The sequence below is a fragment of the Chroicocephalus ridibundus genome, chromosome 2 (assembly GCF_963924245.1).
Source record: "Chroicocephalus ridibundus chromosome 2, bChrRid1.1, whole genome shotgun sequence".
In the NCBI taxonomy this organism is placed as follows: Eukaryota; Metazoa; Chordata; class Aves; order Charadriiformes; family Laridae; genus Chroicocephalus; species Chroicocephalus ridibundus.
This window is the reverse complement of record NC_086285.1, coordinates 22585512-22601794: the sequence shown is the minus strand read 5'-3', so window position 1 is coordinate 22601794 and position 16283 is coordinate 22585512. Positions and strand designations below refer to the sequence as shown.

The 16283-nt window shown below is 38.9% G+C and overlaps 1 protein-coding gene across 7 annotated transcripts in view; it reads left to right on the top strand.

Moving 5' to 3' along the window:
* Positions 1 to 10456, top strand: part of SLC39A12 (solute carrier family 39 member 12) — a 36968-nt gene extending 26512 nt beyond the window's left edge. For 6 of the 7 annotated variants that reach the window (XM_063324708.1, XM_063324707.1, XM_063324710.1 and 3 more), the window contains 3 exons: positions 1037 to 1195; positions 2565 to 2752; positions 7782 to 10455. In XM_063324708.1, the coding sequence (XP_063180778.1) occupies positions 1037 to 1195; positions 2565 to 2752; positions 7782 to 7910 (476 nt within the window). In that variant the 3' untranslated portion in view covers positions 7911 to 10455. Of the gene's footprint in view, positions 1 to 1036; positions 1196 to 2564; positions 2753 to 7781 lie in introns of all 7 variants that reach the window. The other variant, XM_063324713.1, reaches the window with a different exon arrangement.
* Positions 10457 to 16283: the final 5827 nt, after the last annotated feature.

Below are 16283 nucleotides of genomic sequence, written 5' to 3'. Positions count from 1 at the left end.
GCTGGATGCGTTTCCTGAGAGGCATTAGGAGGTCCTGCTTGCAAGATTGTGGATAAAGTGGACGGAACAAAGGGCAGGATAGGGGAGCCAATTATATGTTGCTAAGCCTAGCCATTGAGCTTATGGATGGGGCCTCCATGCCACTTGAGATGAAATCCCTCCCCATGAATGTGTTCAGCATGCTACGTGGCTGTCTGGGTTACAGGCTGGATGGAGAGACCGTCCCTAATTCCCTAGCTTGATTTCAGTACTTTTATCACTAGTAGCACCTTTCCTCTCATGTCAGATGCCTGATCATGAGCATCCAACGTACCGTTCCACACCAAAGTAAGCTCACCAAACAATATGGGAAAGAAAAACAGCCATCTGCATCCATGAGGGGTGGTGCCGACAGGCGTACTATGAGCATAAAATAATTGATTGGAAAAAAAGGTGTAAATGAGCATTGCGGTAATGCTGTAGTAATAGTGATTCTCTGAGGCTTGTTGCCTTTCATCTTTATGTTTCACTGTTATACAGTCTCATAAAAAACAGACCCTGAAAATATTACTCAGTGTAGCAGGTTTTACAGTGTTCAAACGATCAGCTGGATGAGATCAAATATTCATCTTCACTATAGCTGTGCAATTCTGTGAGCGATGATGGAAAAACGCCCATCTTTTAAAGAAAAAAAATATCTAGAGAACTTGTGTGAATTTCAGCAGCCAAAGAAAGATTAATGGAAACCCTTAGGATCTATCATGAGGGTGGACTCAAACCTAATACTAAATTTTTGTCTAAATAAGGCAGGTACTTTCTGGTATTTGCATCTATGAATTATTCTACAACCTACTTTTTTGTTTCAAATGTATTGAAGGAACAGTAATAACAAGGTCAAAACAGATAAACACTATTGTCCTCTGATTATTATGACTTTTCATAATGTTATATGTGAAGTAACCGGAAAACAAAATCATTTTTAACATAGCAAAAATTACAGTATCTGTTTCTGTTAAAACTTCTTTTTTATTTGTTTGTTTGTTTGTTTTTTTCCTAGGTAAGAAAATTAGCTTGTTAGCAATAATGGTTCTGGTGGGTGACAGTCTTCACAATTTTGCTGATGGCTTGGTAATAGGAGCAGCATTCTCATCCTCAACAGAAACGGGTGTGACAACGACTGTTGCTATTTTATGCCATGAAATTCCTCATGAAATGGGTAAGAATTACATATATGTATTTCTCTTGATTGGCTTTGTAGTTACAGGTCTTCCAAAGAATTCTCTCCTGTATTACATTAGTGGGAATTCTTTTTGCTTATAGCATTATGAACTATAACATTAATGTGTGAGATGGATATATAAAGAAGCTATGTTCTTCTCTTTCCCCTTCACAAAAAGGAGGGGAGGCTTCTGCCCTCGTTATTGGATACCACCCCATCTCACCTTCTCCAAATGTCAGTGCCATCATGTCAGAGTGGCCCTTTATTCTCATTTGTACAGACACAAATAATAGTAAGCTGTGAGCAAGAGCCATGTGGGCCTGACACAACGGGCAACCCCAGAGTTTTAATACACAGCAGAGCCATTTAACAATGTATTCCTCATGCTGCCCTCATTCCTGCTGCTAATCAAGAATAATAAGATAATAAAAGAAGATATATGAACCATTTTACTAGCAGGCAGGACAGGAAGACTGTTCTGTTGAACATTGTCCTCAGTTATCTCCTTGTGGTAAATCTTTCAGTGTGGATGAAGCTGGCAAATTTGAGATGAGAACAGTGGATTCTCGTTTCTGTTCTTAAATGACTGGAGATTTCATGTGCTGTCTATGAGTAAAACTTACCCAAATGAAAAGGTGAGGTGGGGAATTACTGTAAAACTGGTAACTCTTGTTTGCATAGCAAAGAAATTACCAAAATACTGAACAGCTAACTCCAAAGACAATGCTTCTTAATTCTGGGGCAGTAGTGTCCCAGTGTCAAAGGGGCATTTCTACACTCACAGAGAAGAATTTTCAAAATCTTTTACTCTGGACCTGTTATGAAATAGTTCATTTTAGAAGAAAAATCTGTGATGCAATTCTGATGTACAATTTACCAAAGTCAATCAGGTCTGAAATCAGTGGAATTAAACTCAAACTGGAATCAGACTGGCACAGGTTTTTCTGACTTACAGCACCTGTAAAACACTCAAAGACCATGCTGCAAATATCCTCACATGATTTGGACTGGCAAGTTCCCAATCGAGAAAGATTTAGAAACTCTGGGAAAGCATGTGACTTCACTTTTGCGTGTATCCAAGTTGGAAATGTCACAGAACATCGAGAACTAACAGAAAGCCACTCCTGTATACTGTATGCTATCTTTAGGAACAGCTAAACAAATACAAGTCAATATGGGTTTTTTGGCTATGTTTTTTCTCACAGGATGAGTTTATAACTAATTCTACAGAAACCTAAGCGCAGTCCTCCATCAATCACTGTCTTTGTGCATATCCTAATTATTTTTCTTCATGTTTTATTACCAAGAGTCCTACAAATACATTTATCAGCTAAATCATAAATTTTGTGTCTTTTTCTCTGTGCAGGAGATTTTGCTGTGCTGCTAAGTACAGGGCTCCCCACGAAGATCGCAATTTTGATGAATTTTATAAGTGCACTAACAGCATTCTTAGGACTTTATATCGGCCTCTCTGTATCAACTGACCCTTGCATTCAAAACTGGATTTTTACTGTTACAGCTGGAATGTTCTTGTATTTATCTTTAGCAGAAATGGTGAGAACTTCAGTCTATTGCTATATTTTCCTTTTAACATAGCCACATCGCAGATGAGTGTCAGACAAATGCAGAAAAAGCATTGTTTGGTGTCACTGCTATGGTAGGTGTAATTACTAATAAAAGGGTGAAATAAAGGCTATTAAGAGGGCAGCATAGGAGAAAGACATAAAGGACTTTCAAAGGGGGAAGGGTAAACAATACATTTCTAGGCCTGAAAAAGTTACTTAGTATAACATAAACAAACATTTGAATGTGCAAATAATCTTTAAGAAGTTAATTACTTTTTTTCTTTTTACACCTCTTTATCTATTTTTCACACTTGCTTTCAACATGAATTTGCTGTTTCTGAACTAAAATGCAAGATGCTTATCCTGTGTTCTTCCTGGACAGTCTTTCTTTCTCAGAGAGGTTTGTATGAGCTCCTAAGCAATTCAAAACCCATCAGATTGCCTCAACTTTTTCATATTTGCCCAACATTTCTCATACTCCCAGCTCAATAGCTACAGAAAAATAAAGCGTGAAGGTATACATTAGGAGGAAGGTCTGAGGACTGTGGAAGAATGTGGTGGAATCATAACTCATGCAGATCCCTCAGGCCACATCATTTATTGAAGAGCTGGCTAACTGTTACACTTGTAACAATGCAGAACTTAATTACCTTGCCAGCTTATTTTAAGTATCACATGGCTCTTTAACCAATGGGTATTAATGTAAAGTTGCTTGCAAGCTTGTGAACGAAAACTATTGGGAGTGACTAGATCAAGAGGTGGAAAAAAAAAAGAGATCTGTCTGTTCATAAATTATTATTGTGTTTCTCCCAAGCCTGGCTGTCTCTGTTGTGTTCACTACCACTGCCACCTCATGCCTGAGATATCATTTACCAGCTTCAAGCATAATACTTGAAACCTGATATGTATTATAACCTATTTGATAATCTAGTTGTAATAATTGACCTTAGGTCTTGGTTGTATTTTAGTCTATTTGTTTTTGCCACTGTAACAAAGGTAAAATGATCATAAAGTTCTCCTAAGCATTTATGAGGGAACTGTCTAAGGATTGTGGCTGTGTCAACAGTCCTGACTGAGGGGTGCATAAGAGACAAGAGCACTGTGTACCAAGGTGCATCTTGTTCTGACACAGAGAAATTTGGAAGGGAGGCTGCCTACCTGCTCAATAGGTATGGTTTTACTAATGTGCCTAAGAATGATTTAGGCATAGTTTTCCTTCAGTGTAGGATCAGCATCCATCAGGGATGCACAAGCTCCAAGGACAACACCATCTTTTTCCCTGAGTCTTCAAAGCAATGTGCCAGCTGTAAATCCCGAGAGATGACACAGTTCCAGGCAGGCAGGGACGTGTATTCCCTTGTTCTCAGCTTGTCACCATAATCTTGATGCGAAGAGGAGAAAGAAGGGAGAGAGAGGGGAGGATCTTATCAATAGGGATTCCAATCAGCCTTTCTCTGCATTTTGTCAAAAGAATTGCCATTTTGAGTTGCTCACTGTATTTATCAGAAGTGCAAGTGTTGAATATCACAGGGATTATTTTATTTTTAAAAATATTCCTCTAGCACTGCAGGAATCTGTAGGTCTGAAAAGTTTTGTACGTTTGTACAGTACATCTCAACAAAAAATCAGCCATGCTTTATGTATTTTTCGACTTTCTGCACAGAAATAACTTTTATTGTTTGCTGCAAACAGTGTTGCTGCCAATTAGGTACAAATACTTAATGGTGTACAAAGCTTAAGTGTACAATTTTTAGTGTTAGTGTTTTATGGGCTTTCACATATTCATGTGCTTGTCAGAGCAGCACTTAAATAAGACTGGACAGCCTCACTGGTTTCTGCATCGAGGAACATTGAGGAGTATGAGGTGGAGGCTCGTTGGCAGGACAGCCCTGAGACTGCCACCACAGTCAAGGTTGTACAAAACTACTTCTATGGTTAATTAAAGGTTTCTCATTTCTACAAATAGCATTCTAGCTCCGTTAACAAGCAGGGTAGGCTAATCATTTTAAAAATCTGAGGAAAAGGATTATACCCTTCATCATTTTTCACCAGGGAATCCTGAAAAACTTCATCTTCCCAGTAACAGGGGAAGGTGGAAGGGAGGAGTATTTTGTCTTGCAAATGTGTATGCAGAGATGTAATATTGCAACATAAATTTTTTGTTGCTTCAAGATGAGTGTGAGTAAAAACCTGTAATATTGTGGGTTTAGTTGTTTAACCAAAATTAAATCCCCTAAAACCTAGTTTTTTATGAGCAATATAGTGAGATTTTTGTACTTGATATCTGTTTAGAGATCATAAGCATATCATAACTTTGCACTCTTTCCAAAGATCCTTTCATTAATAATGTACCTTTTTTTTAATATACCTTTAATCTGAATTGAAACTTGAGACACCACTGTATGGAATGGAACAGACCAACTCACTGCTAATGAACTGTTTCTTTGACAAAACATGTCCCCTTTTCCTCTTGGGAAACAAACTTGAAAGTCCTGTATCAGCCTCTTAAATTAGTATCTATGAAATAATCATTTGGACAAATATTTATGAAACCATATGCATTGTATTAAACCCCAAGGACTGGGACGGCATTTCTGAGTGATTGTACACATCATACTGGTTTACGTAGCTCCTGACCAGAAAGGTTTACTGTCTAATTTGAAAGGAGGGAGACAGAAGCATGAAAGACAATTAGGATATCAAGAAATAAGAGCTATCCAACCACTCCCTGAGGTAACTAACTGACATTTCCTCCAGCTAACCTTAAAAATCTTTCTAATTTTGGAGATAAAGGAGTACATTTAAAGTGACTTATTGGGCTGTTGCAGTGCAGCAGTCATGCCATATATGACCCAGCTTGGTAGAACTCTTATTCAGCCAGTACATTGTTGAGACCCCTTCATGTCTTCTTTCAGCATACTGCTTCCTAATTCTGTATACCTTTTGTGGTCTCATGATGAAAACAAGAGCTGGAGTGGGAATAGATTAGTCCCTTGATTAACAGTAACTCTTTTGTCTCAAAAGGACTCCAAGCATTAGTAAGTGTGATGGCATCCAGCAGCTTGGATGTGGTGCTATCTTCCCTTAGTTTGTAAAGTGCTTTGCATCTGCCAGTTGAATAGGCTTCTGCTTCCAAAACAACAAGCTTTCCTCTGCTGTACTACACACATTTGTGTATAGACGAGTTCAGAGAGCATTGGGGAACCATAGCTGATACTGTGTCAGCAGTCAGCTTTTATTTCCAAAGAGATAAGCAGGGATGTCACACTAGGTAACACTATAGAAATGGTCTGTGCACTTGATAACATGGACGCAGTCTAGGTGGAGGGGGCAGAGATCTGCATTGCACATAGGAAGGGTACTATCTACTGAGAATGCCTTTTTAAAACTTTCTTAGGAACTTACTGTGCATGTGCGTAACTTATAAATTGGCACTACCAGCAATAAGAGAAAATACTAGCTTTTGCAGTGGGAGGGGAAAAAGTTTTGTATTTAGAGAACTTGTTCACTCATGCACTGGGGAGAGGACAAAATAGACTGATTATAAGGATAAATTAGAAAGACCAAAGGTCTAGAATGGAGCCCTGGATTCAGGCCTAGGTCTTAATTAACAGTTTTTACTTATATACAAAACAAAAACCACATGCTCCAAACACTTACAAGCTGTCAGTTTAGATTTTGATTTACATCATAACTTCGAGGTGCTTACTTTGGCTTTAGAGTAAATGTTTCTGATGATCCTTAAATACAAATCAAATATAACTACATGAGTTTCTAAAACGCAAATTTGTATCATAATTTAAACCACTGCCTAGCTGTTACGAAGATCCAGGACCGTTGGGTTGGCCTGCTATTTTTACGTAGAACTTCAAAGTAGAGGTGGATTTTTCACTGTAGTTTTCTTCTGGGGCCGTGCCAACTTCCAGAGAAAGAAGAGTGCAGGAGAAGCAGATCCAGAGACCCCCCTCTGACAGAGGGAAGGAGAAGCATAGCAAATAGATGTAAACAAACCCTGTTAGCCTCCTTGGTCAGCACCACTCCACTGTCTCCCAGTGGCTGCTGCTGTTACAGCTCCTGTGAGGAGGCTCTGAAGAGAAGAGAAAATGAGCAGCTTCATTCAAGTGCAGGCTGGGAGTGGAGCAGGAAGGTAACGTGATGGGAGAGTGCCGGGACCACTCGCTCTTGTTTTGGTGTTCACAACAAATAGACCAAAATAACCCGACCAAAATCAAAGGTCAGTACCAGGCCATCGCTCTATATTTATTTTCAAAGTTGATGTGAAAGTATCAGTGGTCATTACTGTCTCCCCTGGTGTCTGTAAATCATAAAGCGTAAATACTAAGAGAGTCTGAGCCTGAGGCGTCATTTTCGCAGGGTCTGTTGAGACATAACTTTTGTTTAAAACTTTGATAAAAGAGACCATGTAGGGTGGAAGGTCAAAGTAAGTAGCTTTTAATATGATTATAAACAGACGCTGCTCCTTTACCTGATTTAAGACATACAGAGTAAAATATTAGGTGTAACTTTTTCAAGTATATTTAAAAAATCCTGTTTTCTACTTGTATGTTTACTAAAGCCCAAGTAAATAGGAGTGTTGCCAGTTATTTCAGTAAGAGCAGAACTGACCCTATATATAGTACTGAAACAAAACCCCCTCAAACTAGTTTATTCCCACAAAAGGGAATCACTAATTTTACTAAATAAGCATTTCCTTACAGACAGCTGTATAAAATTACTAAAAACTGTTGAGAAGTTTACAAGTCCTGAATCTCATTTATAATTCACATTGGTGCTAGTAAAAGAACCAAAATGAGCAGAATTTGATTAATTTAAATATTTCACTGTCAAGATCTATGTTGTTACAATGTATAGAACATACTACAAATTAATAGCTATATTCAGAAACCGAGCACTTTTAAAGTCTTGTTTAATGAAGTTTGTCTTGTTTTCCCATAAGACTTTTTTTCCCAGAGATGAATATATCTGGCTCTCATTCTGGTGTCTTATTCTTTTTTTAGCTTCCTGAAATGACTCATATTCAGACACGGCGACCCTGGTTGATGTTTCTCCTACAGAACCTTGGATTACTATTAGGCTGGCTTTGCCTCTTACTTTTGGCTATATACGAACAGAAAATTAAAATATAAGTTTTCTGTTGGAAATCTTGAAGTACCACTTATGACAGTGGATAGCATAATTCACAATTTTGTCATGTCTGCTATAGTGATATATAAATTAAGTTGCTGGGATTTTTATATCTGAATAGTAGATAACTATTTCACTTTATTAACTTATTGTTCAGATTTTTTAATTTTTTTTTGTAAACATGAATGTTTAGAATTATGTTTTATTTGTTACTGAGTTTACCAGATCCCGTGCTCAAACTCGCAGGAGCTTTTGAGTAGTTTTTATTGAGACTGTTCTAGATGAATGCTCTAAGTGATCTCTGCCAGTCTGATTGAAGAAAAGAATAAAACACTTTTATATGCAATAATTAAAGTGGACTAACCATAGTTGAATAATTTAAAGCAGAAAAGTTTGTTGCCTCTTAGTACAAAGATTTAACGTATTTCTATAAACCGAAAAAGTATAGCAAAACTAAACTGTTAAATGGCATACAGCAATCTCATTATAATACATGCATTATCTACTTTGTCAACATAAAGATCCTCAATAGTCGTATTTTGCTGTGGCAGGTAAAAAATGACAAGTGTAAATGTTGAAGTTTAGAATCTAGAAATCTGAGAATGCCCTTTTCCAACTGTTTCTCATACACGTGACGGAGTCTGTGACAGTCAAGCATTGGACTATGGTAACTGTCAGAATAACAACTTTCTGCATTATCCCACCTCTGATGGTTGCTCATAGCAAATGCTTATGAATTATTGTAAGAAATATGTTTAAATTATTTTTCCCTGATAACCCATCCAGGCTCCTCAAATCAAGGGATTCCTTGAGCCAGATGTTGCTTCTGAGCCATCATGTTTAATAAACACCAATAGAGCCTTCCCGTCAGCAATTAGCTTATTCATACACATGTGATGTGCATTGTGGAAAGAGCTTTTCCAATTGTCTAAAGTGCATGTAGCTGTGCTCCCTCAGGGCCTCGCTGCGACTCCTTCTATCTTGAGTGATTTTTGTGTAATTAGTCCTCTTGATTTCAAGGGATTTCTGCATAAATTAAGATGACTCATTTAATTTAGTATTGCAGAATGAAGCCTGAAAGAAATATACAAATTCTGCCCTGATTCTGAGGTGCTGAGCAACTTCCAGGAGGCACCAAACAACACTCAATTGTGCGATTTCTACTGCTTAAATGCTGTCAATTTTTGGTGCAAGGACTCCCCCCTACCTAACTTATATTTTGGTATGAGGATTGAGATGCATTCTTTCTCCCTCCTTTGATGAACTGTGGAAATAGGGAGAGCAAGGTACAGAACAAACATATATTCTTTATGCAGCAAGTGGATTTTTTTTTCCTTGTCTTAACTCAAGCTTGAAGTAGGGCTACGTTACGACGTGATATGATTGTCTCACAATGTGTCTTGTGTTCATTTGACAGCTCCTACCGAAGGTACAATTATTCTCACGTTACAGAGGAAACAGTCTTAGAGCACTGTCAGTGCCCAAAGGCTTCATGGGCACCATGCTGCCTTAGCATCAAAATCTAAAGTGAAAATAATTCTGAATGTCATTGTTTATAATAGCCCAGATCCATGGGCTTGTGGACCCCCCGTCATCCACAGATTACCCTTAGGAAAAACACTTAAAGATAATTTTAAAGGTAGATAAGCACTCATTTTCGGCGCTTGTTAGTTGTGAGAATCCGTAGCAAATACCCCAATGCACATCTAAATGTACATCTAGGCATTTACGTACCTTCAGAAACCTTGTCCCAAACAATTTAGCCAAGGTCACACAGGAAGTCTCTATCTGACTAGGGAAATGGACTGAGCTCTTCTAAGTCCCAAAGTAAAATCTGAGCTTGTTTTATTTAGGTGTGCAAATATTATGACTGCTTTTTCTGTTGGTTCAACTTTGAAAGATGAGCTGAGAAGCCATGACTGATGCTTCTCTTCTCAAAGTTTACATTTTTCAGGAGTTTGTGCTTGCTTTTAGTAAGGTAAGATTTTTAAAAAGTGGTTTCCCAGTATTTCCTCTGTTTGTTTTGGCACTGAGTCACTCCATGACCTTCAGCTGTGACAGTCAATTCAAGCTATAGCAGGACACCACTGGACGTAAGCAAAATCTATTCTTTTATCAGATGGTGCAAATGAATATTGGAAACATTTGTTATTTCAAAGAGCAGAGCTACTGTAGTTTGAATGTTTATGTATGCTTAATGTTCGCTACTGCAGAAAACAAGATTACCAACATGATCATGTTTTGGCAATATTTTTGTATTCTGAAATATTTTTTTACTATTTATGAATGTGTCTGAAAGAGGGCAAGTAATTTCTCGTAGTGTGTACTTTCAAGTTGCATACGAGCATAGGTTCACATCCCGACGTGATCTGTGAACATATTGCATCTGCATCTGTTCAAAAAATGCCATCATTTGGCTGTATATAATTATCAGGATTCTTGATCTCGTTTAACAACCAAATATACAGTTTCCACCGCGGGCACGAATATGTCGATCAGAATGCCAGTTAGTCCTTCTTTCTGCCACAGAGCTCAGATGCTTTTGTGACATTTGTCAGTAAGTGATCGGTTCAGTCACCATTTTGCCCTGGTGTGAAGTCTGAACACCTGAAGTCCTGTTAGCGTACGGAAGTTTGAATTCCTATGGCGCCTGTGAGAGACCTTGTCTCACTACTTCAAGTTGGTGCCTCTGCTATAATTCTCTTGACATTAGGATCTTAAAAAAGATACTGAAGGTGGAGCATTACCACACGTAAAACAAGACTACTCTGTATATTAGGAAGAATGCATCTTACGGAGGGCTGAAAACTATTCCTATAGGTCACTGAATTAGAAAACTAAATCAGTGTAATGCCAAAGAGATCCACCTGCAGGTTTCATCAGTTTTTTTCAATGTTCTCTGAAGAGCCCAAGAAAAAGGATAGAAGCACATGCATCCTTACCAGAGAGAAGGTGGAGTACAAGTATTCTTATGATGCATTCTCTTTTTGTTTGTTTTAAATTCTGTGAAGTTTATTCATACATATTTCAAACAAGGCTCTATTTAAAGCCAGGTATTTCTTTCTGTTCCTCCAAACCTAACAGACAGAGACCATAATATGCCAATGTTTTCATTGAGTCAAATCCTGAGTAAGGACTGCAGAACTTCATCACTTGCAGCCCTTAAATCATGACTGGGTATCTCTCTAAGAGGTATGCAATTACTCAAACAGATGTTATGTGCTTGATGGAGAGATTACTTGGTGAGGTTTTACAGCCTGTCAGGCAGTTCTGACTAGATAATCATAATGTTCCTTTGAAACCCTAAAATATATGAATCTATAGATATGAGAATTTCTCTGGAAGAAGCTGGTTAGTATTTCTCTCTTTCATCTATTCTTAGTTTTCAGGCACTCTTAAGATGAAAAAAAATAGAAAATATCTTGCTTTCCTACACAGAAAATGAGAGAGAAAGGGAAAGGTTGAAAGAATTTGTTTGCTACAGTATTTTTTCCTGGAAGTTAAATGGCAGAGGGCCTCATAAAAAAAACTTCCAGTTCCAAACTACCAGGGCTCCAAAGCGTAAGAGAGCTGACCTCGTACCTCTCTTTTCTGTATATGTTACACATTACACAGTGACTCCTAAGATAAATAGTACCTTCTTGGCAGCCAGCTATGCTAATGCCCTTAGAAGTTTCTGGAGCTCATCTGCATATTTTAAATACTGCCATCTATTCCTTCACTGTATTTTATGCTTTAAGCATGAATGTGGCATTTCTCCAGAGACAAAAAATGCCTTTATTGTGTAAGAAAATATAGTTAGGTTTGATATATATATTTGGATTGTTTTTCTTTCAGCTTGCCATTGCATTTGAGAAAGCATATTATCATTATAACAATTTTTAGCTTGCAGCTAGAAACCAAAATGAGGTTTAAATCAAAGTGAGGATTAGGGCTGATAATTTTATAAGGGCATACTTCATCAATGTTGTTAACTTTTCTTGCTTTACTGTAACCTTTTGTCAAGTCTTCCTCTCATCTTAAAAATAAGCTGCCTTCTATTGTGCGTGTAGCCATAGGAATGTGACTACAGAAAATACAAGCGGTAGTTGCACAATGGCTTTAATCAAAACAAAAGGTCCTGCGATTTATTTTGCTAGCCCCACCTTTACTAGACCTACCATTCTCCCCAAAAGAACAAAAAAATCCACACACGGAGCTGTTGCTCTCGGTCACGTAGGAGAATGTAAGAAGTGCCTTCTTCCTTTTATGTCTCTGATAACAGGACTGAGCACAATGGGAGACCCTGTGTAGGCTTCTGGTTGCATTGAAGTCACTGCCAAGCTCCCATCAGTGTGCAGGAATCGCAGAGGGCTGGTGCTGCGTCATTTTGCAGAGGTGACAGGAGACAGAGCAGGCAGGGGGACTCCCGAGGGGCATACTTCAGTGCAGCACTTTTTATAGCTGTCTCTGTATCGTCCTGCAGGAGCTCACTTCAGGGCAAAGTCTCAGACGGTTCATATTGTCTTGGCTTCGGATGTGAAGTATATGATGAAAGCAATCTGGCTGATAACCCTGTGAGTGCAGGCTCCCGCAGTGCAATAACCCACAGGACCCCAGGAGTCAGGGTGGCCCACGGGAATGCCACTTCTCTGCAGAAGAACCTCACACGATACTCTTAGAAATAAAGGTCAAGGCCTGTAGTCGTGACCAGGATGGCCCACCTCCACATTACAGCCTCAGAGCACCCAAACAGAGCGTGGTGTGACAGTCCTTCCAGCTCTGACATTGCCAGAGAGCGTTAAACACAGGATTACCTGGTAACCTAAACCTGCCTAGCAACCATTTACATATTGGCCCAAGATAATGCCGACCAACTGCTAATACTAATACCAACTACTGACTACTGTAGTGCTAATCTAGTACTATAGATGTGTCTATATGTGACCTCGTTTTGAACCACTGAAGCTGGCTTGGGAACCACCCCTCATCCTTTTCCCAGGGGCCAGCAGAAACTAATTTGACCTCTTCCAGAAAAATGACAGGAGATACACATAGGGGAATAGACCAGTCAATCCTTATGACACACTCCAGTCTTAATTTAAGACCATGCCAAATTCTGCTGTCTCTCCATGGACTCGTGCCGCAGGGAAGACACCAGGACAATGTCTGCCCTGGTCTGTTGGGTAGCTGCCCAGGCTGTCCTCACCAGGGCGCATGGTGGGTGAGCAGCAGCCATATCTCAGGCCTGACAATTGTTTCAGAGTATCCCGGGTGTCCCTGCCATTGCATACCAGATATGGCATCCACCAGCACACCACCTCACATGAATGCTCTTTTTGACTTTTCTGGCAAGGACTTTCTAGCATTGGTCCCGCCACCTACTTGTCTGCACTATGCAAACATCATAACCCATATGATATGGGCTCTTACCTGTTCTCCTCCACCACCCTTGCTGGTGGTTTTGAAGCGATGTGTTGCAACTATTTGTGACTTCTGATGTTCAGAAAGGGCAACAGAGCAATGGAAATGTCACTGAGAACCACACAGAAAGAGATGCTATTATCTACACTGTGGTACCAGCAATTTGACTGTTCTTATTTGAGAGACACTGCTGAGTACTGAACTCAAACACAAGTAGGCCATTCTTTCAATTTCCATGCCGAAGTGTGTTGGTGTGGTCTCGGATGGTTTTATCACTAGCAATTGGTAGCATGTCCTAATTTCAGGACTTCAAAGGCCATCTTCATATTGCTGTGCAAATGTTTAGTACAAGCTTGGGAATAAGAGCGCACTTATTTAATGGCTGCCATCCAAACCCAGAAGTTGGTGGGTATTGCACTTCTTAACTATACAAACAAAAGTCATCTATATGCATGTTACAGCAGCTCAGTAACCAGTGGCTGTAATTATCATCAAGTTTAGAAAGGCGTGAGTGGACAGTATACATCTGGTGGCTTGGTATGCCCGGAACAGCATAGCAACATCCAGAAAACTTGACATCCACAGCTGAGCTATAGCCATGAATGCAATCCTTTTCCTAGGTACCATCCACATGAGGAGTCCCATGAGTATTAGAATCTTTCACACTCCAGGACATCACTGAGGGTAATTTTTTTTGTGCAGTTTGCGTAAGGATTCAGAGGAAAAGATGCAACGGAGAATAAGGACTCTTCTGTAATTTGGTAAAGAAATGAATACAAGTGACAATGTACTCTAAATTGCACAGTGATTCATCATCCTGCATGAATGCAAAGCATCTCCCTTTCCACTTCGAGACAAGCAGGGCAAAACAGATACATAACAGGAAAGCCAGAACAAGGAAGTGTCCAGGAGAAAGTTCTTGTAGATGACTGTGTAAATGCCAAAACAAACAACAAATATGTGAAAAATATTACCCTCTCCTCATTGTAGTTCATTCTCGTTGGTAAACACAAACCCCACGCAATTCTCTGCAAATGTTGCTGGAAAATATCATGTCTAAGAAGTCGAGCTTTAACACTGGGAATAGTTTAAATATTACAAAACAGATGACTTTTAATAACTCTTAAACTTGAGACATGCATTGAAAATATGATCCATATGTTCATAGCCATATATTTCGGAAAATACATATTCATAGTTGATGAAATCAGTATAATTTCGTGTGCAGGATTTCAATTCTGTCTCAAGTAATGAGAAGGAAAATATCTTATGAGAGCATAGCCCATTTTCTATCATTTCCTAATACCATAAAACCTACTTTTTAATTTGGCTTTTTGTACTTGCAATTAGCAGGAATATGCCATTTGTCTAGACAGCAGAGTAGCTGACTGTCTGCCATAGTGTTTCTGGCTTTATTAGGGTGGACTAAGAAAGCACATAACTATTTGTTGTAAATTCTTTTCTAGCATGTAATATTTTAATATGCCATCAAAATTCTTAGGTCAGATTGCACTTAATTAACCCTCCATTCTTGACCTCAGCTCTCCTTCACGGAGCTGTGCTCTTTAGAAGTAATTATAATGCACTTCACTTAAGTAAAGTGGGGGGTTTTGTTTCCTTCCCTTCCTCTCCCTTCATTTCTCCCCTAATATAATTTCTGCTATGTATTAAGTTTCAGTATTGGTGGAGAAAAACTAATTTGTCAGAACATCTTTTTCCAGACATTTCATAATTTCAGTGTGTGTTGGATCATGAGCAAGAGGGACCTCAGAAAGGATGGTCTGAAATCTAAGGAAGCATATCTAGAGCAAAAGCAGTTCCTACCCACTTTTTGTTGGTATCAGAAAGCATACTCCATTTTTAAAGAAAAAAAAAAGAAGAAAAAAACCAAAACCCCCCAAAAGATTTAAATGGCACGATGCAAATACCAACACTGGTATTCACCAGTCAGTTTACACCAGACTGCAAGCGATCGGATCTCCTACACTTCTTCAGTCACTCTTTTTTGACTTTACTTCTTCCCAGTTGAGGCACGTTAGCTGACACCTGGCAGAATCTTTTGCAAATTCTCAGTAAAAGAATTGCTAACCACTTGAACTTGCACAGCCTCCTAGTACTACATATGAAGACATAGAAAAACAATTTCTAATAACGGATGGTTAGTTGACTTAGGCAACATAAACTGAAAATTCCTGATGATTTGAGGTACTTACTAATGAACCTGCAATATGCTCTTGCCGTTTACAGTTCTGGTATGAATGTAAACCGTGGCCTTAACAAGAGTTGCTTTTGATTCTCTGGTATCTGTGTCATGTAGGACAAATTTCATACCTTCCCCTCCTCCTCCAGAATTCACAACACAAAACATATCCCAGATTCAAGACAGTAAGAACAAACCTACAGGTCCCCAGCTTTCTCAAGAATCACTTTGTTGTATGTTCAAAATTACTATTTGAATAGTGAAAAGGGCCTTTCCTCTCTTCTGCACTTGTGTCCTACTTATGTCAGAAAAGGCCACCTTTGTCATGCTTGTTCCCCAGCAAAGTTGGTGGTTCAAGTAAAAAAGAGACAGTCTTGGCAGAAGAGACATTCATGTTCACTATATTCATGTTTACAAAATAGCGTCAGATGTTAGATTCAGACTTTGCTCTCTAATCCTCTTATAACTAGCGAGACTTACTTTGTAGCATGTAAATGCATAAACCACTTCTGAATTCTCCGGTTAGTTTTATACCAGTGAAACTTTACTAAAAGCAATAATTTCTGCTTTATACTATTTTAAACAAAAGAAAACACAGGCTTTTGCATTCTTTTTAACAAAAACCCCGAGTCTGCACAGTGCCTCTGTTGCTGAGATCTACGTGATAAGGAGATCATCTGAAATACAGCCGGCAACCAGCACTGTTTCTCAAGTACTGAAAGTTCCTAGGCAGTATGTTTGATGAAAAACACATTGCGTGTTCATTTATCCC